General features: G+C 43.6%; 1 protein-coding gene across 1 annotated transcript in view; it reads right to left on the reverse strand.

Moving 5' to 3' along the window:
* Window positions 1-26,214, reverse strand: part of RTTN (rotatin) — a 206,026-nt gene that overhangs the window by 12,551 nt on the left and 167,261 nt on the right. Inside the window, exons 41-44 of the mRNA XM_038746402.1 lie at window positions 18,498-18,603; window positions 13,555-13,652; window positions 10,828-10,905; window positions 1,903-2,029 (exon numbers count right to left, since the gene is read on the reverse strand). Of these exons, the coding sequence (XP_038602330.1) occupies window positions 1,903-2,029; window positions 10,828-10,905; window positions 13,555-13,652; window positions 18,498-18,603 (409 nt within the window). The remainder of the gene's footprint in view (window positions 1-1,902; window positions 2,030-10,827; window positions 10,906-13,554; window positions 13,653-18,497; window positions 18,604-26,214) is intronic.

The raw sequence follows: 26,214 nt of genomic DNA on the forward strand, positions 1-26,214 counted from the left end.
ATTTGTTAAGTGCTTACTATGTGCCAAGCACTGTTCTAAGTGCTGGGGTAGAAAGCGCTTAGTACAGTGCTCTGCACACAGTAAGCACTCAATAAATACGATTGAATGAAGGTAATTGGGTTGTCCCACTTGGGGCTCAGTCTTAATCCACATTTTACTGATGAGGTAACTGAGGTACAGAGAAGTTAAGTGGCTTGCCCAAGGCCACACAGCAGACAAGTGGCAGAGGTGGGATTAGAACCCATGTCCTCTGACTCCCAAGACCAGGCTCTTTCCATTAAGCCACACTACCATTCTTTCTCATCAAGATTTAAGTATGCAAAAAACTACCCTAAAATTGTGTGAAAAGACTGAAAAGAACGCAAACTAAAAACTCTAAACGGCATCTTCATGTTTACAAAAATGATATGCACTCCCAATATGAATACACAGTTCATATTGACTTTCTATTGACTTTGACCTCTGAAAGACATCTTTTTCTTTAAAAGACTAAGGCAGCCATTTACAATACAATTCTTTAAATTGCTTTTGGCAACTAAGGTGGTCATACAAATTAAGGGGTTTGAACTAAAAAAAAAAAGCAACTTGTCAATCCAAGGATCTGATTCAATTAAGAGGGGTGCATCACTGGATAAATACTGTCTTCAAAGTTGAAAATGTGTTAATGGCTTGTGTTCCCGGTGTTCTGTGAAGTTTGTGGAAGGCCAATCAGCTAAGCTTCCTATCAAGCACAAGCACATCTTAGGTGACTCCCGAGCACATTCTGCATAACAACCTTTTTCACAAAATTAAGCTAACCACAAATGAAACAGGTGGTCCTGCTTGTGTGCAGTTTACTGCACCTCTTCACTAAATTATTTCCCCAGCAACTACAAGACTCACAACATATAAGGTGGATGGATCCACAGACTCAGAGATTTGCATATAAACAGAAGTTTTTCAAAAATTCAATATATTACAACAATTTTCCTCATTACTCCCATCAAAACCAAACAAAATTTATTTCAACAATGAAGTTCATAAACTGAGTCCCATGTGGAACAGAGACTGTGCCTAACCTGATTTTCTTGTACCTACCCCAGTGCTTAATGCAGTGTTTAGCACACAGTAAGTGCTTAAGATATAACAACCACTATTATTATTAGCACTGTTATTTTGAAAAGGGTTTCAATGGACCAAAACATATATTTGCAGACATTCAACTTCATGGCAGCAAAGGAACATGTGATTTAGTGAGTCTTCTGTTGCAGCAAACGGTGACATTTCCAATGGAAAATAATAATAATGATGGCATTTGTTAAGTGCTTACTATGTGCAAAGCACTGTTCTAAGCGCTGGGGGGATATAAGGTAATCACGTTGTCCCACGTGGGGCTCACAGTCTTAATCCACATTTTACAGATGAGGTAACTGAGGCTCAGAGAAGTTAACTGACTTGCCCAAGGTCACACAGCAGACATATGGGGGAGCCAGGATTAGAACCCATGACCTCTGACTCCCAAGCCTGTGCTCTTTCCACTGAGCCACACTGCTTCTCAATATTCTTAAATATTCCAGATTGGACAAGATCACCCCCAACAACTTGAGATTACATGATCTTTCCCTCTCTCCTTGGCACATAAAAAGAGGGAGCCAAGAGACTGATTCATTCCTTTCCTTAAACTAATGGAGAGGTAAGATGTTTTTGAGGATGGTAGAAAGCATACTGCCAGGGTTTAGACACTAAGTAATCTTTAGGCAGCTGTGTGGCACATCTGCCTCTAATGAAACTATTTTAATGAGTTCCTGCCAAGAAGAAAGACATTTTGTGTGACGCATAGATTATTTCTAGACCCAAAAGTGATGGTTTGTAAATTACACCTCCACTTCAGGAAATGGGTATGCAATTGTACATTCAACATACCAGGTGGGAAATGTGCCGTGTACACACAGAGCAGCTGCAAAACGATTTGCATCAACGAATTATCCATCAGAAACCAAGGCCACAGAGAGTGCAAGATGGGAACGAGATGAGCATCTAGAGCGGCTGCCTGGTAGGGAGAGAAAACAGGCTCAGGATTGCTCTAAACATCAGGAATCCAGTGGGAAATAAATCGATATACCTTAGCAATGCCACAGATAGGGTAAAGCCACCGGGTAGAGAATTTGCTCTTGTAATGACAAGAGCAAATTCCCTTGCTCCCCTGTCCCTCCACCATTCTCGTCCCAAGCCCCGGCCCTAGATCACCTCCCCAGTAATAATAATAATGTTGGTATTTGTTAAGCGCTTACTATGTGCCAAGCGCTGTTCTAAGAGCTGGGGAGATACAAGGTAATCAAGTTTGTCCCACGTGGGGCTCACAGTCTTAATGCCCATTTTACAGATGAGGGAACTGCGGCACAGAGAAGTTAAGTGACTTGCCCAAAGTCACACAGCTGACAAGTGGCAGAGCTGGGATTAGCACCCATGACCTCTCGCTCCCAAACCTGAGCTCTTTCCACTGAGCCACGCTGCTTCTCAATGTATGCTTCCTCCTTTCCTGTGCTCAAGGAATGGAGCATTGCTAGTGGAAACCCAGACACCAGGCTGGCCGCGTCCATCTCAACTTCACCCTCACCTGCTTTTTAACTATGCCCACTCCTCCATCCGGGAACATTATTTCTCCATCCTTATAGCTCCCGAGACCGTTGCCTGGGCCAGATGTTTCAGACGATTAACTCCCTCCTCAAAGCCCCCTGATCCTCCACACCCACCCCATCTTTGCTCAAGTAAGACACAAACTTTATTGATAAAAGTTTAAACCATCAGGCATGATCTCCCTAAAATCTCCCCTGCTCCTCTCCAGTCCCTTCCTCTCCCAGCAGTATCTCAAGAGATCTCCCTCCTCCTCTCAAAATCTACCTCCTCCAACTGCACCTCCCACCCCACCCCTTCGCACCTTAACATTTGCCCCTTCTTTTCTCCCCTCCCTGACTGCCATCTTCAACCGTTTACTTGCCAATGGCTTCTTTTCACTGCTTTCAAACATGCTCATGTACCCTCTATCCTAAAAAATCCCTCCGTTGGCCCCACAGCTCCCATCAGTTATCGCCCCACTTCCCTTCTACCATTTCCCTCCAAACTTCTTGAGCAAGTTGTCTACACCCTCGGCCTCCATTTCCTCTACTCGTTGACCCTCCCCAATCTGGCTTTCACCACCTTCACTCCATGGGAACTGCCCTCTCTAAAGTCACCAACGACCCCCTTCTTGCCAAATCCAACAGCCTTTACTCCATCCTAACCCTCCTTGATCACTCCAATGTCTTCTCCTGGAAACATTCTAACTTTGTCTTCAGAGACACTGTCCTCTCCTGGTTCCCCTCCTTATCTCTCTGGCCACTCATTCTCAGTCTCTTTGGCGTGCTCCTCCTCTGCCTCTCATCCTCTAACTGTGGGAGTCCCTCGAGGCTCAGTTCTGGGTCCCCATCTATTCTCAATCTACATAAACTTGTTGGAGAACTCATTTGCTATCTTGATCATTTTTCTTAAAAAAAAAATTGAATGCATGTCTACTTACTCCTCAAGTACTTCCAGTAGGTATCCATCCACCTCTGCATTAAACAGAAGCTCCTTACCATCAGCTTTATGGGACTCGATCAGCTCTCCCCCTCTTTTCTTACCCTGCTGATTTCCTACTACAACCCAGCCCGCTGACTTGGCTCCTCTAACACCAACCTACTCACTGTACCTCAGTCTCATCTGCTTGCCACCAACCCCTTTGCCACATTCTTCCTCTGGCCTGGAGCTCCTTCTTCCTTTATAAGTGACAGACCACCTCTTCAAAGCCTTATTAAAATCACATCTCCTCCAAGAAGCCGTCCCCAACTAAGCCCTCACTTTCCCTATTCCCTTTCCCTTCCTTCTGGGTCACTCTTGCACTTGACTCTGCACCCTTTAAGTACTTGAAATTCACCCCATCCTCAGCCCCTCAGAGCATATGGACATGCCCATAATTCATTTTAATTTCCGCCTTCCCCTCTTAAACTGTATTATCCTTATGGGCAGAGAACATGTCTACCAACAATATTTTATTATACTCTCCCAAAAGCTTGGTACAGTGCTTTGCACACAGTAAGTGTTGAATAAATACAATTGCTTGAATGACTATCTTGCCTTCAAAACCCTATGATAGGTTCCCACCCAGAATACAATTTCCGAGAATGTTTGTTTTATTTTACTGTGAATTTAATATTTTCTCCACAGAATGTCCTGACACATTAAATGTTAATACATAAAGCTGCTATAAACCAAAACTCATTTTGTTTTTATGAAATTTAACATGTATGTCTTGTTGAAACTGAAGCAGGAGCTCATCAGAAAATGACAGGAGAAAAGGGTAGTTGGCTTCTTACTAGATGCTCCAAAATAAATACGTTCAAAAACAATCGATAAGCTCATGACTATAGAAGGGTTAAAGATCGCAGGCTGCAAGTTTTAACTTTGACTTTACTCCTGAGGCACTACTGTTCATGTCATTTCAATTTCCTGTCTGTTTCTTCTTCTATAACATGCACAGTTTAAGAGGCCAATCTGAGACCTAAGCAGTGTAATGGAGGCTAACCACCTAAAGAATGGATAAGGCAGAGAGAAGGAGGAAAAGGACATGAACAATGAAGACAAATGAAGAGCTGGGAATAACCAAGTATATTTATAATTTAAAGTTAAAAGCTATAATGTAGATTACTGAACTGTAAAATCATAAAATTTCATGCAAAAAAATAATGTAAAAACTCTGAGCCAGAAGCTTTTGTTTATAGGAGTCTAAATGTTCTGTTTTACTTGGTAAATGCCCCCAATCGTCCAATCTCTTGTTTAGAGCATACCTTGGCATCCATATTAATAGGCTTTTCTGTTGAATGCATCATTTGGAACGTTGACCAGCTTCCCATTAATTCTTAATTCAAACTCAGAAAATCTGTTTCATTCAAATATGAGAAGACTGCCAAATTCCTGCGTACAGGTGGAGGCTTATCTAAGGGTGAGATGGTCTAGTTCAAGGTGTGAACCGTAAAATGGGTCACTACAAGAGTCATGGCAAGCAAGCAACTCATGCGAATTGCAGAGCCCTATATGGTAACGGATTGCTGTGCCTTCACACTACAAGGGCCTTCCTAACCCTTTTTTACAGCATCTATTAAGCGCTTTCTATGTGCCAGGCACTGCTCAAGTGCAAGGGTAGATGCAAGGTAATCAGGTTGGACACAGTCCATGTCCCATATGGGGCTCTCAGTCTTAATCACCATTTTACAGATGAGGTAACTGAGGCACTGAGAAGTTAAGTGACTTGCCCAAGGTCACACAGAAGAGGGGCACTTTCCCTACTTTTCCTCATCTCCCACTGCCTTCTACGTCCTCCTGACTTGCTCCCTTTGCTAGTCCTCTGGTCCCAGCCCCACAGCACTTATGTACATATGTGGAATTTTATTTATTTGTATTGATTTCTGTCTTTCCACCTCTAGCCTGTGAGCTCATTGTGGGCAGGGAATGTCACTGTTTACTGTTCTATTTTACTTTCCAAATATTTAATACAGTCCTCTGCAAGCAGTAAGCACTCAGGCACGTGCTTTATCCACTAAGCCACTCTGCTTCTTTTCGCCCCACCCCAAGAGCACTTACATACACATCCAGCTGAAATTACTTTTAACATCTGTCTCTCTATCTAGGCTTGTAATGCACTGTACTCACTCTCCCAAGTGCTTTAGTGGCTCAGTGAAAAGAGCACGGGCTTTGTAGTCAGACGTCAAGGGTTCAAATCCTGGCTCTGCCAATTGTCAGCTGTGTGACTTTGGCAAGTCACAACTTCTCTGGGCCTCAGTTCCCTCATCTGTAAAATGGGTATTAAGACTGTGAGCCCCCCGTGGGACAACTTGATCACCCTTTAACCTCCCCAGCACTTAGAACAGTGCTTTGCACATAGTAAGTGCTTAACAAATACCATTATTATTATTATTATTATTATTATTATTATTATTATTACAGTGCTCTGCACAAGGTAAGTGCTCAATGAATACCTTTGATTGATTGACTGGGAGAAAAAAACGCTAGTGGAGATGCATTCATTCCTAAAGCCTAATTCAGCACAACACAGTTAACCAAACCTTTCCCTTCTAAACCACTGGTAGTAGAGCAGTGGTCACTCTAATGGCAAGGAGCCAGGAAATTTGCGATGTGTTTTCCAGGACAAACTGTTCAAGCAAGGGATTTTCAAAGACAACTGCAAATCCAATGGCCTATATTCAAATAAAAACTCCTCACTACTGGCTTCAAAGCTCTCCATCACCTTGCCCCTTTTTACCTTGCCTCCTTTGCTGCTACATCCCAGCCCTCACACTCTGCTCCTCTGGTGCTAACCTTCTCACTGTGCCTTGATCTCGCCTGTCTTGCCGCCGACTCCTAGCCCACGTCCTACCTCTGGCCTGGAATTCCCTCCCTCCTCAAATCCACCAATCACTCTTTCCTCCCCTTCAAAGCCCTACAGAAGGCTCACCTCCTCCAAGAGACCTCTCCCGACTAAGCCCCCACTTTTCCTCAGCTCCCCCTCCCTTCTTTCACCTCAACTCACTCCCTTTGCTCTTCCCCTGCCCCCCCACCCTACAGCACTTATGTATATATCTACAATTCTATTCATTTTTATTGATGCCTGTTTACTTGTTTTGATGTCTGTCTTTCCCCCTCTAGACTGTAAGCCTGTTTTAGGCAGGGATTGTCTCTATTGCTGAATTGTACTTTCCAAGCACTTAGTACAGTGGTCTGCATACAGTAAGTAATCAATATGAATGAATGAATGAATACTGCATCCTAATCCTCCTTGATCACTAAACTCCCTTCGATACTGTGGACCACCCCCGTCTCCTTTTCATTCAATCGTATTTGTTAAGTGTTTACTGTGTGCAAAGCACTTTACTAAGCACTTGGGAGAGTACAATTCAACAATAGAGACACTCCTGGCCCACAACGAGGTCACAGTCTAGAGATGTGTTTCTCCTGGAAACATTACCCAACCTTGGCTTCACTGACATTGTCCTCTTCTGTTTCTCCCCCTTTTTTGTTTCTTTAAATGTTAACAGTTAAATAATTACTATGTGACAGGCACTGTACTAAGCGCTGGGGTAGATACAAGCTAATCAGGTTGGACACAGTCCATGTCCCACATGGGCCTCACAGTCTTAATTCACATTTTACAGATGAGGTAACTAAGGCAAAGAGAATTAAAGTGACTTACCCAAGGTCACACAGCAGACAAGTGGTGGGTCTGGGATTTGAATGCAGTTTTTTCTGATTCCCAGGCCCATGCTCGATCCATGAGGTCATGCTCCTCCTTTCTCTCTGACCACTCCTTCTCAGTCTCTCTGGTAGGGTCCTCCTCTGCCTCCCCCACATTAACAGTGAGAGTCCCTCAAGGCTCAGTTCCAGGTCCCCTATTCTCCATCTACACTTACTCTACTGGAGAACTCACTTGCTCCCAGGGCTTCAACTTCCAGGTTAGAAAATGATTCCCAAATCTACATATGCAGCCCTGACCTCTCTCCTTCTCTGCAGTCTCACATTTCCTCCTGCATTCAGGTACATTTCTACTTGGATGCCCCAATGACACCTCAAACTTAACATGTCCAAAACAGAACTCATCTTCCCACCCAAATCCTGTTCTCCCTTTGACCCTCCCTTTATTGTGGACAGCACCACCTGTCTCACAAACCCATAACTTTCGCATTGTCCTCAATTCATCCTCTCACTCAACCCACATATTCAATCTGTTACTAAATTATGTTAGTTCTACCTGCACAACATAGCTAAAATCTGCCCTGTCCTCTCCATCCAAATTGCAACTACATTGATCCAAGTACTTATCATAACCTATACTGACTACTGCATCAGCCTCCTTGCTGTCCTCCCTGCCTTCTGTCCCTCCCTACTTGAGTATACACTTCACTCTGCTTCCTGGATCATTTTTCTTAAAAAAAGAAATAATAATAATAATAATGCTCAGTCCATGTTTTCCCACTTCTCAAGAACCTCTAGGGGTTGCCCATCCATCTCCACTCCAACAGAAAAACCTTACCATTTGCTTTAATGCTCTCAATCAGCTCACCCCATTGTCTTACCTTGCTCATTTCCTAGTACAACGCAGCTTACTCACTTTGCTCCGCTAATGCCAACCTACTCACTGTACCTTGATCTCGCCTATCTCACCATTCATTCGATCATATTTATTGAGCACTTACTGTGTGCAGAGCACTGTACTAAGCACTCTGAACCCTTGCCCATATGCAGCATGGCGTAGTGAATAGAGCCTGGTCCTGGGAGTCAGAAGGTCATGGGTTCTAATCCCGGCTCCACCCCTTGTCTGCTGTGTGACCTTAGGCAAGTCACTTCACTTCTCTGGGCCTCAGTTCCCTCATCTGGAAAATGGGGATTGAGACTACGAGTCCCACAGGGGACAGGGACCATGTCCAATCTGATCTGCTTGTATCCACCCTAGAGCTTAGTACAGTGCCTGGCACATGATTAAGCACTTAGCAAATACCATAATAATAATAATAATAATAATAATAATAATAATAATAATGTATTATTATTGTATATATTTATATATTATTATGGTATATTGTTATATATTTTTATTATTATCATACTTCCTCTGGCTTGGAACTCCTTCCCCTCTCTTCCCACCTTCAAAGACTTATCAAGCGCTTAGTACAGTGCTCTGCACACAGTAAGCGCTCAATAAATATGATTGAGCCCTCATTTCCCCTACTCCCTCTCTCTTCTACACCGTGCTCTCCCTTGGACTTGTACGTTTTAAGCACTTGATATTTACCCCATCCTCAGCCCCACAGCACTTATGCACATATCTGTAATTTATTTTAGTGACTGTAGACTCTAAGCGCCTTGTGACCGTGTCTACCAACTCTGTTTTACTGTACTCTCTGAAGGGCTTAGTTCAGTGCAATGAGCACAGTATGTGCTCGATAAATACCACTGACTGACTGATTGCCACTCATACCCAGAGATGTAATGTCATTGTCAAGAGTCATTTTTCAACTGAAGAATCATGCCACATGTCAAACGTCACTCAAACATACTCTAGTGGCCGGAAATAGATCTTGCATCACTGAAAGTGCTCAAAAACGCTAGGTCTATACCCAGTATTCTCAATCAATCAATCATTGGTATTTGAATATTTACTGGGTGTAGAGCACTGTACCAAGCACTTGGGAGAGTACAACATAACAGAGTTGGTAGACACATTCCCCGCCTACAATGAGCTTACAGTCTACAGGGAGAGACAGACATTAAGATAAACTATGGCTATGAACATAAGCGCTGTGGGGATGAGGGTGGGATGGATATCAGGTGCTTAAAGGGTACAGACCCAAGGGCATAGGTGACACAGATAGGAGAAGGTGTAGGGAGCAAGGGTTTGTTAAAATTCCAAAGTGGCTTGGTAGGATCCCAACGGCTTTCCAGGGAGTGCAACAACCATCCGAGTAACTGAGTGTTTTAACCAAGGCCCCAGAGTCAGTCACAGAGTCAAGTCCTAGAATAAGAATCACTCCAGGCTGGATTTTGTTCCCAAAGGCTAAGTTGGCTCTTCATTGCTCTTTTAAACATTCCACTATAATAATAATAATAATGGCACTTATAAAGTGCTTACTATGTGCAAAGCACCGTTCTAAGCGCTGGGGAGATTACAAGGCAATCAGGTTGTCCCAAGGGGGGCTCACAGTCTTCATCCCCATTTTACAGATGAGGTAACTGAGGCACAGAGAAGTTAAGTGACTTGCCCAAAGTCACACAGCTGACAACTGGCAGAGCCAGGATTTGAACCCATGAACTCTGATTCCAAAGCCCGTGCTCTTTCCAGTGAGCCACGCTGCTTCTCTATATGGTACATATAATACCTAGTGGTATAAAACCTCCCCTCTAAGGCAGAGGTGGGTTGAGTGCAGCCATGTATACTTTTCCTTTGAATTTGGAGAAGACATCTCTGACAGTGAAGTTCACCTCTAAGTGCACTTGTGGCCAAAAAGACCAGTGTGGGACCACAGTCCCAGCCACAGTGTGCACACACAAAGACTGTAAGCTTACTGTGATGAGGGAATGCATCTGTTTATTGTTATATTGTACTCTCCCAAGTGCTTAGTACAGTGCTCTGCATATAGTAAGCACTCAATAAATACGATGGAATGAATGAAAGACCAACCATAGTTGCATTGCCTGTCAAATACCTGTAGTACATGGCACTGTTTTCTCTTTTGCCTGCCCATCTCTTGTTCTGTATTGAGCTCTTGCTCAGAGAGAGCCGCTCACTTCTTGATCACAGTATGTGTGGGCTAGACCTGTCCCGCTGACTGACTCGCTCCAAACGAACTGGCTCCCTCATGGCCCCGAGCCCGGCAATCTCCCCTTCCTCCGCCGTTCTGGTCCCCATGGTGGTCAGCGGTTCTAGGTCCAGCTCCCATTTGCATCGGGCTCAGAACTAGTTAGGAGCCACTGTGGCTGGAAGTTCAAGCTATTTCCCCCTCCAAACCACAAAATCCCTTAACCCCCGTGCCCTGGTCTTGAGCGTGAAAGCCAGGACCATTTTCTCAACAGAAGAATCTGATGACTGGACGAGGCACAACCACTTCTCAACCAATGGTGGGATGGTCACTGGAAAGCCCTAAGAGCTGTCATTTGAGAAGTTGTTCATTTTCACCCTCAAACTCCCCCTCATAGGAAGTGTGTGGAAGCGGCCTGGCCTCCAGAACCCTTCCACCCTCCTCAGACCATGGCCCAACCCCTGCGAGGTCTGGCAGTGACACTCACTTTGGACACTTCATTCTTATACAGGCAGTTTCTTAGGAGATGCATGGCTGTCTTCAGTTCTTTGAGGCAGCTCTCGTTCTGTTGGGAGTAGGGAGAGGTTTCAGAGTGTGCCTCAGAAGGGAGAACTCCCCTTTCCCCAGCACCGTGCCCCTTTCCCCTTCTGATGCTACCCGAACGGGCGTCCCTGTCATCAGCCTGCCCACCATCACTCCCTGGTGCTGACAAGCTAACGATCTCTGAAAGATGACCACGTCTCCGCCAGCTCATCCTCCACCAAAAAACCTATTTCTGTTCTACGAAGCGGAGAGGAATTGAGACGTTTAATAGGACCCATGTTTCATCTCAATAAAGTGCTGTGAGGACTGTCTGGCTTTCAATCACATCAGGTGTTGGCTGACATTCTCAATGATGAAGCGGAGGTTCACTTCCAAAGAGGGAGATGAAAAAGTAAGGGTAAGGAAGAGAACAGCAAACATATACCTTTCTCTCTGACAAGTTCCTGATTTCATTTCCAACTACATAAAATGGTCTACCTTGAGACAGATATACTGCACCCCCGAAAATGTTAAGTGAAAGTGAACCAAAAGGGTTCATTGGATAAGCGGTTTCAGTAATAATAATAATAATAATAATGGCATTTATTAAGCACTTACTATGTGCAAAGCACTGTTCTAAGCACTGGGGAGGTTACAAGATGATCAGGTTGTCCCATGGGGGGCTCACAGTCTTAATCCCCATTTTACAGATGAGGTAACTGAGGCACAGATAAGTTAAGTGACTTGCCCAAAGTCACACAGCTGACAATTGGCAGAGCCGGAATTTGAACCCATGACCTCTGACTCCAAAGCCCATGCTTTCCACTGAGCCATACTGCTTTGCCCATGTCACGGTACTGTGACGTGAATTTCCCTTTCCTCCTGTCTTTGTGCATCTACCTACTTTCTACCACATTCTCTGAGAAAAGGACTTCAGTTTGCTGTACATCAGATGTTCTGTATATCCCCACCCCATTCTTCCTCCCTTCTGCATCACCTCTGCATTTTTTATGGTATTTGTTAAGAGCTTACTCTGTGCCAAGCACTATTTTAAGTGCTGGGGTAGATACAAGCTAATCAGGCTAGATACAGTCCGTGTTCCACATTTGGCTCACAGTCATGGAGGAAGGAGAACAGGTATTGCATCACCATTTTTTGCAGCTGATGAAACAGGTACAGAGAAGTGAAGTGACTTGCCCAAGGCAAGTGGTGGAGCCGGGATTAGAACCCAGGACCTCCAGCTCTCAGGCATGTACTTTTCCCACTAGGCCATGCTGCTTCCCTCTTGTGTCCGTATCCCCAAAGCATCGGATATCCCACCCCAATCCCTCCGCTTCCTCGACCTGTCATTTTAATATCTGCCAGCCCTGCTAGACTGCAAGCCCTTTGAGAGCAGAGGTCATGTATGTCTACTTTATTGAACTCTTCCAAACAATTAGTCCAGTGCTCTGCACATAGTGAGTGTTCAATAAACACCACTGATTGATCGATTGATGTGCAATCTGGCACATGGGTGGCAATTGAAAAATGTTTATGAACTCATTTGAAACCTAAAGAAACCTGTCGACATGCAGAAAATTAAGGTCAAGGTTCTTTTAACTTTTGGGTTTTCAGTTATCCTATGTTGTGGGGATTGTGTTCTTGAAGATTCCCATATTAAAGAAAAATTCACATTTTAGCACTCAGGTGCATTCTACCTAAACCTAATTTGCATTGTTGGAAGAATGCTCCCTAGATAGAGCACAGGCCTGAGAGTCAGAAGGAACTGCATTCTAATCCTGGCTCTGCCACTTTTCTGCTGTGTGACCTTGGGCAAGTCACTTCACTTCTATGGGCCTCAGTTACCTCATCTGTAAAATGGGGATTAAAACAGTCAGCCCCATGTGGGACAGGGATTGCATCCAACCCAACTTGCTTGCATCCATTCCAGTGCTTAGTACAGAGCCTAGCACGTAATAAGTGCTTAACAAATGCTAATAATAATAATAATAATAATAATAATAATAATAATAATAATAATAATAAAACCACCCTTTCTATCCAAATCATGTTGTAAAAAACACAAGCTGTAGGAGAACGGACCACACTGTGAATTCATGAGCATTTTGAAAGTCAATTCAAAGACATTTCAAATGAGATCTAATACGTTTCTACATAATGTGCTGCTAACCAAATAAATGCATCCTTTATTGACAGTTGAACAGGAATCTGTTTGACTTTTTATATTTGTTTAGGTCATTTAGGATAATAGGCTTAAAATTTTTGAAAAGCTATTCCCTAGGAGGCAGCTTGTTAAAACTTTCATTTTAATTCAAAGCTCCTATAGATCAGGAATCGTGACTGTTCCTCTAGTTCCATTCGGTGCCTAGGAGAGCAGCCTGCACATATTTATCATGCAGGCATCAAGTGACATATGTATTAAGTTGTACAGGCTTCTTGAGGGCAGGGATCATGTGTTTTAATATTATTATTTTACTCTTCCAAGCGCTTATTACAATGCACTGCACAGAGTAGGCATTCAATAAATTCTATTGATTGATCAAGATGTTCAAGTGACCTTTGACTAGATAAGCAATGCCCAACGTCTAACTAGAGTACTGACCATTTATATATAAGAGAATTAATACAAGTTAATGGAATGTGCTCAGTAAACTCATTTCTTTTATGCCAATTCTGTAGACTGTGGAGTTACCTTTTTTTTCTGTGCTGTTTTCACAGGCCTCAGGGAATCTAAGTTCAGTTGTGCGTGAACCCGCTTCATCTGCTCTATGCAGCTGTCTATGAGGTCGGCTGAAAGACAAAACCCATATGATTGCAAGTCACAATTCATACAAATACATGCAAAAACGACAAGTTAGGAAAAGGTAAGATGACACTTTACATTTCTGGTATAAGCTGTTCTTTTTCAGATATTTCTAAATAACCTCCAGTTAAGAGCCCTTTTTAGACTTTTAATTGCTCAACTGTCAACTAAAAATTATACTCTCAATACAAATGAATGCAACACACAAGATAACCAGGCTATTTTAGACTTGTTCTTGAGATAAGTTTTGGAACCGAATTTCTTAAAAAAAACCCAAAAAACAAAAATCAAACCTCATAAATGAAGTCTCTTTGTCTGTTGTGTTTATGATACAGGGAGAAACAGGGCTGAGATATTTTAAAATAATCCCAAACTGAAGCCTGACATCTGGTAGTTCAAGGAAGGAACTTAATAAAACTTGATTTGGATGTTCAATTTTATTTGAAAGGAATCCAAATGGATGGAACGGAATTTGCAATTAGGCCTTTTGGTTAATCAATCAATAATATTTATTGAGCGCTCACACTATGCAGAGAAATGCACTGAGCACTTGAGAAAGTATGATAGAGTTAGTAGACACAGTCCCTGACCTCAAGGAGCTTAAAATTGATCAATACTAGAAGAGAGAGCAAGCAAATTAATTTGAGGAAACAGACAGCTTTAGAAAGAAAGTTGTAAAAGCAAAACAAGATGCAGACTCATTTGATCCTGCAAGGGAGCATAAGTATATTTAAACATTTTAAACATTTCCTGTAGATTGTAAGCTCCCTCTGGACTGTGAGCTCAGTAGGGGCAGGAAACATGTCTTCCAAATCTCCCAAGAGCTTAATACAGTGCTCTGTACACACAGTAAGCACTCAATATGTACCAATGACTGATAGATTTATCAGATTTAAGACTGATAGATTTTTTAAAAAATACAAATGATAATGAAGCTTGATCAGAAATGGGTAAATGCTAAATTGGAGTAGAATATCAGGAAACAGTTTGTCAGGAAAGTAACCAATCGGTGACTTTGTCTCTGAAAGTAAAGAAAGGCGGGATTTTCCACTGGAATGTCTGAAATGCATCCATATTGCATACTGCTGGGGTGAATTCTGTTCTGCCATACCTTGTCCCTATAGTTGGTAAGCATGTTGTGGTCTGGGAACCTGGCTACCAACTCTGTTGTACTGCACTCTCCCAAGAGCAGTACAGTACTATGTACACAGTAAGTGCTCAATAAATACCATAAATTAATTAAATATTGCACTGGTTTCATGTACCACATACATCACTCTGCACACTAATTGCTGACTTGAAATAGTGGGTCCCAAACACAAACACATTTTAATGAAAAATTATTAATTTGAAGTTTACTGATTGGCATTATTAGAGTTCCTCGAGTTAGGCAATGCCTAAGTTTCAACAGTGATCGAGAGAGAAGTGAATAAATTTTATCAATAAAAGCTAAAGACAACAGGAGTAGAAGTGTGGTCTAGTAGATAAAGCGTGGGCCTGGGAGTCAGAAGCACCTGGGTTCTAATCCTGATCCTGCCACTTGTCTGTGGTGTAACCTTGTGCAAGTCACTTAACTTCTCTATGCCTCACTTACCTCATCTGTACAAGGGGGATTAAGACTCTGAGCCCCATGTGAGTCATGGATTGTGTCCAACTTGATTAGCGCTTAGTACAGTGCCTGGCACATAGTAGGTGCTTAATGAGTAACATAAAAATAAATAAAAAGAGTATGTCATGCAGTGAAGAAAAAGCTGGGAAGGGAATCAACTGTCTAGAAGTACAGTAGAGCCTGTCAAAGGGGGGCTGCTCAGGGCACAATCTGAATAGAACCCAATGACAGAACAGGTGAACATAGGAAAATATGGCTGGGAATTGGCCAGAACACAGTGTGACCGGGAAGGAAGGCCTTCAAGCGGAAATGCATTGCATTTTATTCAGGAACTCTGTATTCCATCATTTGCACTGAGGAAGCCAAGGAAGTTTTGTGTTTTAAAAAAGTTCACTATTATCTTACAGTGGCTACAAATGTTGAACTACTAGCACTTGCAAATTACATGCAGTTCCCGGTAAAATGCCAGTGAACAGAAGAAATAGCTTTGATACAGAAACACAACAAAAGCTCCTTTAATTGGCTTTAGAGGCAGAAGTCAGGCAGCTACTAAGCCCTCTCGAGTACTATTTCGTTTGGCTTTGAACCACCTTCTCCCTACCCAACTGGATTATTTTTGAACCACCTTCTTCTTACCACCTTGTTTTTGTAGGAGCAGGGGTTGACAATCCATTTCTTTGCCCAGTGAGGGTTTTCAAGAACCTGCCTATTGTGTTTTGCTGTAATAACTGAACATGAAGGGTCACGATGAAGAAAATAATGGCCTATTGTTCTCCATCACTGAAGAGATAAAATAATAATTGTGGTATTTGTTAAGTGGTTACTGTGTGCTAGGCACTGTGCTAACTGCTGGGGTGGAGGAAATGGGAAGAAAGGGTCTTACACTTCCACAGAAGAGAAAGAGGAAAAGTATTATCTGAAAACCACCAAATACACTAGGAAAAACCACTTGACAATGAGGATTGTTGGACAAAACCAGGTACTGAGAGTATTGCTTTTGATCTTGATCCCTGGTGATCTTTAAGAGAAAGGTAGATGACTTTCATCTTGGGCAGGTTAGGGAAACTGCTTGAAGGAAGGGGACTCGACTAGATTGATTTTCCTTTCAGCTCTAAGATTTTATCATTCATTTGGTCCCAGTGGAATACCTTTTTTAAACCCTGAGTTAGGCACCAATTCACAATTCACAGCTCTGATCTTTGATTTTTTGCCGTTTTTCACTGCAAAACACTACTCTCCAGATTTCTGCAATAGCCTTCCAATCAATCACTAGTATTTATTTAGGAGCTACTCTGTGCAGAGCTACTCTGGACCTACTCTGTGTGTGTCAGGAGAGGAGTTTCAGTTGAGTTAGAAGACACTATCCCTACCCCCAAGAAGCTTACAATATATTCATTATTTCATCCAATTATATTTATTGAGTGCTTTCTATGTGTAGCGCACTGTACTAAGTGCTTGGAAAGTACAATTTGGCAACAAATAGAGACAATCCCTACCCAACAACGGGCTCAGTATATTAGGCTTAGGTCTGTGATAATACTATTTCCACCAGCATAGATTTGTTCAAAACCACAGAAATTCCCCACAAAAACCCATTCTCACAACTAGTTCTCTCCCACTCAGTCAAAATCACATTAGCTCGGTCAGAAATGCATTCTTCACTCCATGTTATTGGATGGTCTCCTAAAATTATAGGATCATAGCTTTTTATTCCAACTTCACTGAATCACTGTTTGTAAATCCGCCACTCACACCATTTTGGCAGAATGTGACTCCAACAATGCTCAAAAGGGAAATTAGAACACCACAGAGGACTACTGCTGATATTTGCTTCTTTTATGCACTATCAAAATGGAGTTTGTCCCAAACATTAATTGCGTTCTGCAGGATAGTAGGGTTCGATCACAAAATGCAGTCAGTCAGTCAGTCATATTTATTGAGCATTTATTGTGTGCAGAGCACTGTACTAAGCACTTGGGAGAGTTCACTAAAACAATTTAACAGAAACATTGCTTGCCCACAATGAGCTTACAGTCTAGAGGGGGAGAGAGAGACATGAATATAAATGAATAAAATCATAGCTATGTACATAAGTCCTGTGGGCTTGGGAAGGGGTGATGAATAAAGAGAAGCAGCGTGGCTCAGTGGAAAGAGCACGGGCTTGGGAGTCAGAGGTCATGGGTTCAAATCCCGGCTCCAATTCATTCATTCAATTGTATTTATTGAGTGCTTATTGTGTGCAGAGCACTGTACTAAGCGCTTGGGAAGATGGTCCCTACCCAACATATAGAGACAGTCCCTACCCAACAATAGGCTCACAGTCTAGAAGGGGGGAGACAGACAACAAAACAAAGCAAGTAGACAGGTGTCAATATCATCAGAATAAATAGAATTATAGCTATAAACACATCATTAATAAAATCGAGTCAATTAGCTGTGTGACTTTGGGCAAGTCACTTAACTTATCTGTAAAATGGGAATTAAGACTGTGAGCCCCCGTGGGACAACCTGATCACCTTGTAACCTCCCCAGTGCTTAGAACAGTGCTTTGCACTTAGTAAGCGCCTAACACATGCCATCATTATCATTATTATTATCATTATTATAAAGGGAGCAAGTCAGGGTGATGCAGAAGGGAGTGGCAGAAGAGGAAAGGGGGGGGCTTAGTCGGGGAAGGCCTCTTGGAGGAGATGTGCCTTTAATAAGGCTTTGAAGTGGGAGAAGTAACTGTCTATTGGACATTAAGAGGGAGGGTGTTTCCGGGCGAGAGGTCAGTTGTGAGATAGATGAGACTGAGGTACAGTGAGAATGTTGGCATTAGAGGAGCAAAGTGCACAGCCTGCAGTAGGAGAGCAGCAAGGTGAGATAGGAGGTGGCAAGATGATTGAGTCCTTTAAAGCTGATGATTAGGACTTTCTGTTTGATGTGGAGGTGGATGGGCAACCACTGGAGGTTCTGGAGGAATGGGGAAATATGTCCTGAATGGTTTGTAGAAACAGATCCGGGCGGCAGAGTGAAGCATGAGCTAGAGTGGAGAGAGACAGGAGGAAGGAGGTCAGTAAGGAGGCTGATACAGTAATCAAGATGAAATGCTACTTGGGGCTTCCTGATTAAGTTAAACTTAGATACAGATACCAGTGTCAGAAGTGGAACCTGGAATCCCATTAGTGGTACCCAACCAGCTGATTTTCCATTCAGCTGGCATAGCTGGAGACTCACTTACCTTTCACGGCGTAGTTCTGGGCTCGTTTACTGACAGCCAGCAGAGAGAGCAGTGCAGTTGCAGACACTGTTTTCAGTATATCCTTGGACGATTTTCCTTCATAGCTCTGTGAAGAATACCACATTTCCTGGGTTATACAAAAATTATGTACCCAGTAGAGATATTCCTGTTGAAAGACCTGGGGGAACTTCAACTCTCAGCTCTCCTCATTAACCTGGACTCTGTAGACTTACATACAGATCCATAATAGATTTTAATGTCTGTCTCCCCCTCTAGACTTAAGCTCCTGGTGGGCAGGGGGCACATTTACTAACTCTGTTGTACTGTGTTTCCCCTAGCATTTAGTGTGGTGCACTGCACACAGGAGGTGTTCAATAATCCATTAATCAAAGATTGAGTGATTGATCAACAGAGTCCCCAGCGGGATGTTGAGTCCTGGGAGTTGTATTGCCTGTTTGGGACCCAAACCTATCGTATTACAGGGAGATTGGGCAGATTCATCCAGTTGATCACTCAATCAATGGTATTTATTGAGCAATTACTGTGAGCAGAGCATTGTATTAAGCACATGGGACAGTACTGACTTTAAATTAAATGACAGGTATTATTATTACGATATTTGTTAAGCACTTACTATGCATCAAGCACTGCTCTGAGTGCTGGGGTAGATAGATATGAGTTAATCAGGTTGGACCCAGTCCCTGTACACATGGGACTCACAGTCTAAGTAGGAGAGAGGACAGGTATCAAATCCCTGTTTACAGATTGGGAAACTGAGGTATAGAAGTTAAATGACTTGTTCAAGTTCATTAGGCAGGCAACTGGGAGAGCCGGGATTAGAACGCAGGTCCTCTGACTACCAAGCTCATGTTGTGGGCCTAAGGGTAGGGTGACTATCAAATGTTTAATGGACGCAGATCCTTGTGAAACACAGATGAGAATGGAAGTAGATCCTCCAGTCCTCTGCGCCTCTCGCCATGATGCCCTATCGAATCTTTGTGTTCAGTGCCATCATTCTATTATTCTTGTGCCTTTACATTTCCTAATGTGTCTCTCACCACCTGTCTCTCCCGATCATTATCCTACTCTCCCCAGCACTTAGCGTAGTGCTCTGTACACTGTAAGTGCTTAATAAATATGATTGACTGAATCCCTTACAGGCCAGGGACCACGTCTAATTCTCTCATGTATTTTTTCCCAGTATTTAATATAGTTTTTTGCATAGTAGACACTTCATAAATCATATTACTACCACCACGGCTACTACAATCACCAAGCCAACATACTTATCAGAGTAAGTAGGAATGAATGCTATTTAATAATCTCACCTGGAGAGGATTGGGAATGACAGGGCTCTGGGAGCAAGGGAAAGAGGAGCAGAGACCTCCCAGAGCCCAGCCAAGGGGAAAGGCTCCAGCAGGGACGGATGCACCTTAGGTGAGCCCACACAGCTGGAGACTGAGAGTGCTGCCGATTCCTTGATAACAGTGTGTCCATTTGGAAGAGGGTTCACCTGAGCTCAGACAGGATCCACCCAAGGAGAAAGGGAAAGTCTTCAGAAGTAGACTGGCTAACACAGTGAGGAAGCATTAAACCAGACTTGATGAGGATGGATCTCCTAAGTCTATGGGGAAGGACATTTTCCATGGATATGGGAGGATGCCTGAATTCTAGAATGGGCTTGGTGGTCCTGTTGATAAGGCACAGGGGAAAAAGCAGAAACAATAAACCGGTAACTGAACATATACAATCTGGCATGAGCATAAAAGAACTGGAGACCACAGTTTCAAAGGAATTGGACTTGGCGAGTGAGAGTGGGGGAGAAAAATGATCTATCATTCTAAGCTGCTTGGATGCAGTGACACTTTCAGGGCTGTAAACACTGTTCTATTACAACCCAGCTAGCATGCTTTGCTCCCCTAATGCCAACATTCTCACGGTACCTTGATCTCGTCTATCTCACCGCCAACCTCTCAACCACTTCCTGCCTCTGGCTGGGAACGCCCTCCCACTTCATATCTAACAGACAACTACTCTCCCCACCTTCGAAGTCTATTGAAGGCACATCTCCACCCAGGAGCCTTCCCCGACTAAGCCCTAATTACCTCTTCTCCCAACTCCTTTTGTGTCACCCTTCCACTTGACTTTGCACCCTTTATTCACCCCTCCCTCAGCCTCTCATCACTTACGTATATATCCCTAATGTATTGGTTTATATAAATGTTTTTCTCCCATCTAGACTGTGACTGGTTGAGGGCAGGGAATGTGTCTACCAACACCCTATAATTGTACTCTCCCAAGCACTTAATACAGTGCTCTGCACACATGTAGCACCTGTCTACATGCTTTGTTTTGTTGTCTGTCTCCCCCTTCTAGACTGTGAGCCCGTTGTTGGGTAGGGACCACCTCTATATGTAGCTGACTTATACTTCCCAAGTGCTTAATACAGTGCTCTGCACACAGTAAGCGCTCAATAAATATGATTGAATGAATGAATGAACAATAAGCTCTCAATAAATACAATTGATTGAAATCCCAGCCACCTGTTAAAGGAGGGGCTCTGTCTGTCTGAGCCCCCAGTGGCCCTCAGGTCACGTCCCACATGGCAGCATGACCCCTCCCACAATGCACGAGATAGGTTTTGGCTCAGGATCTGGTGGTGCTGGGTGACTGGGTTAACATCAACCTCACCTTCGACACCCCTGACGTGTTGTTTGAGAGGCTACTGCATTTAGGTCATGGTGTCAAGCTCTTAGTAACCTCTAACAGAAATAAAAGAGATATGAAGAACACCTTTTGGCATAGAGAAGCAGTGTGGCTCAGTGGAAAGAGCACAGGCTTGGGAGTCAGAGGTCATGGATTCTAATCCCTGCTCTGCCACTTGTCTGCTGTGTGACCTTGGGCAAGCCACTTAACTTCTCTGTGCCTCAGTTACCTCATCTGTAAAATGGGGATTAAGACTGTGAGCCCCACGTGGGACAACCTGATCACCTTGTATCCCCCCCAGCGCTTAGAATAATGCTTCACACATAGTAAGCGCTTAACAAATACCATCACAGCATTTTGAGCACAGGGGTGCAGTGGAGGTGGTGCAATGTCCTACACCTCAGCAAACCCATTCACCCACTCTGGGCTAGTCCTGTAGCGGCTGCTGTTTGGCTAGTCTTGACCGCTGTGACTCAGGAGGAGACGGCGCAGCGGTGGAGGATGAATGCCTCTTTCCTTTCCAATCAATCATTCGTATTTATTGAGTGCTTAGTATGTGCAGGGCATTGTACTAGGCACTTGGAAGAGTACAATACAACAATGTAACAGGCACATTTCCTGCCCACAGTGAGTTTACAGTCTGTGCTGTTGGGCTGGGGGTGGTGGTGGTGATGGATAAAGGGAGCAAGTCAAGGTGACGCAGAAAGGAGTGGGAAAAGAGGAAATGAGCTTGCTCCCTCAGACCTCACCTTGCTGATCTCCTACTACAGCATAGCCTGCACACTTCGCTGCTCTAATGCCAACTTACTCAATGTAGCTCAATCTCATCTACTGTGTCGCTGGCCTCTCGCCCACATCCTGCTTCTGGCCTGCAACGCCCTCCCTTTTCATATCTGATAGGCAATGACTCTCTCCACCTTCAAAGCCTTATTGAAGGCAAATCTCCTCCAAGATGCCTTCCCTGAGTAAGCCCTCATTTCCTCTTTTCCAACTCCTTTCTGCGTTGCCTGAGTTGCTCCATTTATTCACCACCCCCTCTCTCCAAGGGTCTCTCACTAGCCCTTTCCTTCTCTACCTCCTCCTATTCTTCTCCCTCTCTGTATCCTACTCTCCCTTTCCCCTCTCTTTTCCCCTTTGTCTCTCCCCGTCAAAACCTTGGCATCCTGCTTGCTCATCCTCCCACCCTTAGTTCATCCTATGTTCAATGAAAGGATGGCATTCTTGATGGGGGGTGATAAGCCCCCTCTCAGTGCCATGGAGCTGGGCCCTTGAAAGGTCACACCCTTGAAAAGCTTACAATCGAACCAAAGAGACAGACAATAAATTGTAAAGGTATAGGTGGGCCTAATAAAAATAAGAGTAAGCAAAAGCGAATCAACAGCTATACCCTGGTACAGAGGATGGCTGATGGGATGCTTAGGGAGATGAAGATTAGTCAGAGATCATCTCTGGGGGAAAGGAACTTTACAAGTTTTTGTTTCACAGGGAGGCAAATTCCTATTACAGAAAGCAAAGACCTCAACTAAGGCAGATGTCCTAGCGTCAGTTGTGGATCCGAAGGCGAATGGATTCTCTGGTGAGAGCGATCAGAAGAAAGCACTTAAGAGGCAAAGAAAATGGAGAAAAGAAATCAGCAATATAAAGAAAATTAATTTTAGGGAGTCCCATTTTAACAGGTCTGGAGCACATTCAGAGAGGATCCGAAGGCTGGAAGGCAGGAAAGGGAAAGAGGTCTAAGAAAGCTGGTGGTTCTTCAAAGAGACAGCTCTGCAGTCTGGACAACAAACCCCGCCAGTTCACAAAATGGTAAAAGACACCAACTTGGCCAACCTGACAACTCTGGAGCATCTGAAGGATCAATGGGAAAGCCACAAAAGGGGAAATTAGGCTAGGTTAGCAAGGAAGGTACAAAGAAAGAGCATGATTATTAGAGACAAGATTTGAAAAGCCAACACTGGAAAGGACAGGTAATTAGCATAAGACATAAAAGGTAATTAAAAAGTGAAGCCTGGAAAGGAAATGTAATTAGCATAATGCATAAAAAGTACTTTGAAAATCTTCAATTATATTGGGTAAAAGAGGAAGATGGGAAAGAATGTCACACTGAGTGTGGGTGGGGAAGGAAAACTGATAAGAGATGACTGAAAAATAGAGCCTCTTTTAAACGTTCCTGAGGCTTTTTCACTTATTACTCTGAATTTTTTTAAAATCAATAATGAACAACTGACCAGTGGTTGAAAAGTTAGAAATTCACACCATAATAAATAATTAAATAGTTTAAAGGTTATAAAAAAAGTGGATCGATTTAAATCAGCATGTGTGGAAAACATAGGATACTCAAGTGCTTAGTGCAGTTCTCAATCAGAACCGTACTCAAGCATTTTGTACAGTGGTCCGCCCAAAGTAGGCTCTCAATAAATACCATTAATCTATTGATCAAGTCAATCTACCTCTCCAGCCCTGACCTCTCTCCTTTATCTGTGGGCCCGCGTTTCCTCTTGCCTTCAGGATATCTCAACTTGGATGCGCCACTGACATCTCAACCTCATCATACCCAAAACAGAACCCCTAATCTTCCCACCCAAACCCTCTCCCCACTTCTGCTTTCCTATCAAAGTAGACAGCACCACTGTCCTCCCTGTCCCCCAAGTCTGCACCCACGGCATTATGTCAACTCATCTCTCGCATTCAACCCACATAGTCAGTCACCAAACCCTGCCTCTGCTAGTGGCTTAGTGGAAAGAACCCGGGCTTGGGAGTCAGAGGCCATGGGTTCTAATCCCAGCCCCGCCACTCGTCAGCTGTGTGACTTTGGGCAACTCACTTAACTTCTCTGTGTCTCAGTTACCTCTTCTGGAAAATGGGGATTAAGACTGTGAGCCCCACGTGGGACAACCTTGTATCATCTCCCCCCCGCCCCAGCACTTAGAACAGTGTTTGGCACATAGTAAGTGCTTAACAAATACCAACATTATTATTATTATTATTATCACCACATCTCTAGAGTCTGCCCTGTCCTCTCCACCCCGACTGCTACCACACTGGTCCAAGCACTTGCTATATTCTGCCTCAGCCTCCTCATTAACCTCCCTGCCTTCAGCGTCTCCAGACCATACTTTACTCTGCTGCCTGCATCATTTAAGCCATTTAAGGCTCCAAACTGGTGGCTTTAAGACATTTAATCAGCTCCCCCTCTTCCTCTTTACCTGACTAATCTGCTACAAGGACAAACCACTCCTCTCCACCCTGCCCCCACTCCTTTTTAATGGTATTTATTGAGTGCTTACTCTGTGTCGAACACTGTTCTAAGCTCTGGGCTAGATACAAGTTAATCTGGCTGGACAAAGTCCCTGTCCCATGAGGGGCTCATAGCCTAAGTAGGAGGGAGAACAGGCGGTGAATCGCCATTGTGCAGTTGAGGAAACTGAGGCACAGTAAAGTTAAGTGACTTGCCCAAGGTCACACAGAAGGCAGTGGTAGATCAGAGATTAGAACCCAAGTTCCCTGGCTCCCAGGTCCGTACTCTTTCGACTAGGCCATCTTCAAAGCCCTACTAAAATCATACCTCCTTCCTTCAGGAAGCCTTCCCCGACTAGCCTCTCACCTTCCCTTCCTATCTCCCCTCCTCTCTGAGTTACTTATGCACTTGTATCTGAACCCCCTACTCTCGTTGATACTCTCCCCACCCCCCGCCCCACAGGACTTACGTACATATCCTTACACTCTGCCAGTTGCCCTATCTGTAATTTATTTCTTCAGAATGAAATTAATTCACATACACTGGGACACAAGCTGTTTCCATGTCCTCACTGGATGGCCCTGAAAAGAATTAGGATTTGGGGAAATTCTGCCCACTTTGTTTCGGCAGCTGTTCTTACCCTACAAGCATGCCTTCTTGCAAGTGGCTTTCTGATCATTATCAGGAAATAAATATATGCCATTACATTTCCTTCCTCCCTGCTAGCCACAAAGGAGGGGAGTGGATTTCCTGAATGGCTAGGTAACAGCTTATTGTGTCCTTACCACATTATCTCTCTCAGGTATTGCTCAAATTTGTAGACATAAAAAAGATAACAAAAGTGCCTTCACATTGCATATAATTTTCCAGCCTTGTGAATTGAAGGGTTAGCTATCTACATTGATATACTCTTCTTTATCCTCGTTACCAAGCAAGTGTACCTTCAGGGCTTGTGAATTGAAGGGTTAGATAGCTACATTGATATATTCTTCTTATCCCTGTTACCAAGCAAGTGTACCTGCAACTAAAACAGGCTCAGATTTTTCGGTTGCTCCATGAAGAAAATTCTCCTCGTCTAATAAAATATTTTTAAAAAACTTTGTTGAAGAAGTTAATAAGAGAAAATCAACAATCATTTAGTTGGGAAGCAGTGTGGCCCAGTAGAAAGAGCCCAGGCCTGGGAGTCAGGGGACCTGGGTTCTAATCCTGGCTCCGTCACTCATCTGCTGTGTGACCTTGAGCAAGTCATTTCAATTGTCTGGGCCCTCATTTGTAAAATGGGGATTGAGACTGTGAGCCCCATGTGGGACAGGGACTGCGTCCAACCCTATTACTTTGTATCTACCTCAGCGCTTAGAACAGTGCTTGGCACATAGCGCTTGACAAATACCAAAATGATCATTATTAGATAAATAATACACACCCAGTGGCACTGGGAATCCCTTGGCATAGAGATCCGAGGTCCAGCAGGAACTTAGGAGATCCAGCAACCCAGGAGTGGGGCACTTACTGTGTTCAGAGCACTGTACTAACTGCTTGGGACAGTACAATATAACAGAGTTAGTACATCACGGTACACTGATCTCTTACTACAGCCCTGCCCACACATTCCGCTCCGCTAGCTCCAGCTTGCTCATGGTCGATCTAGTCTGTCTTGCTGACAGACTAGACTTTTCCATGTGCTCCCTCTGGCCTGGATCTCCTTTCCCCTCCATGTACGCTAGACCACCACTCTATCCACCTGCAAAGCCTTATTCATTCATTCAATTGGAT

The sequence above is a fragment of the Tachyglossus aculeatus genome, chromosome 5, assembly GCF_015852505.1.
Source record: "Tachyglossus aculeatus isolate mTacAcu1 chromosome 5, mTacAcu1.pri, whole genome shotgun sequence".
Taxonomy (NCBI): Eukaryota; Metazoa; Chordata; class Mammalia; order Monotremata; family Tachyglossidae; genus Tachyglossus; species Tachyglossus aculeatus.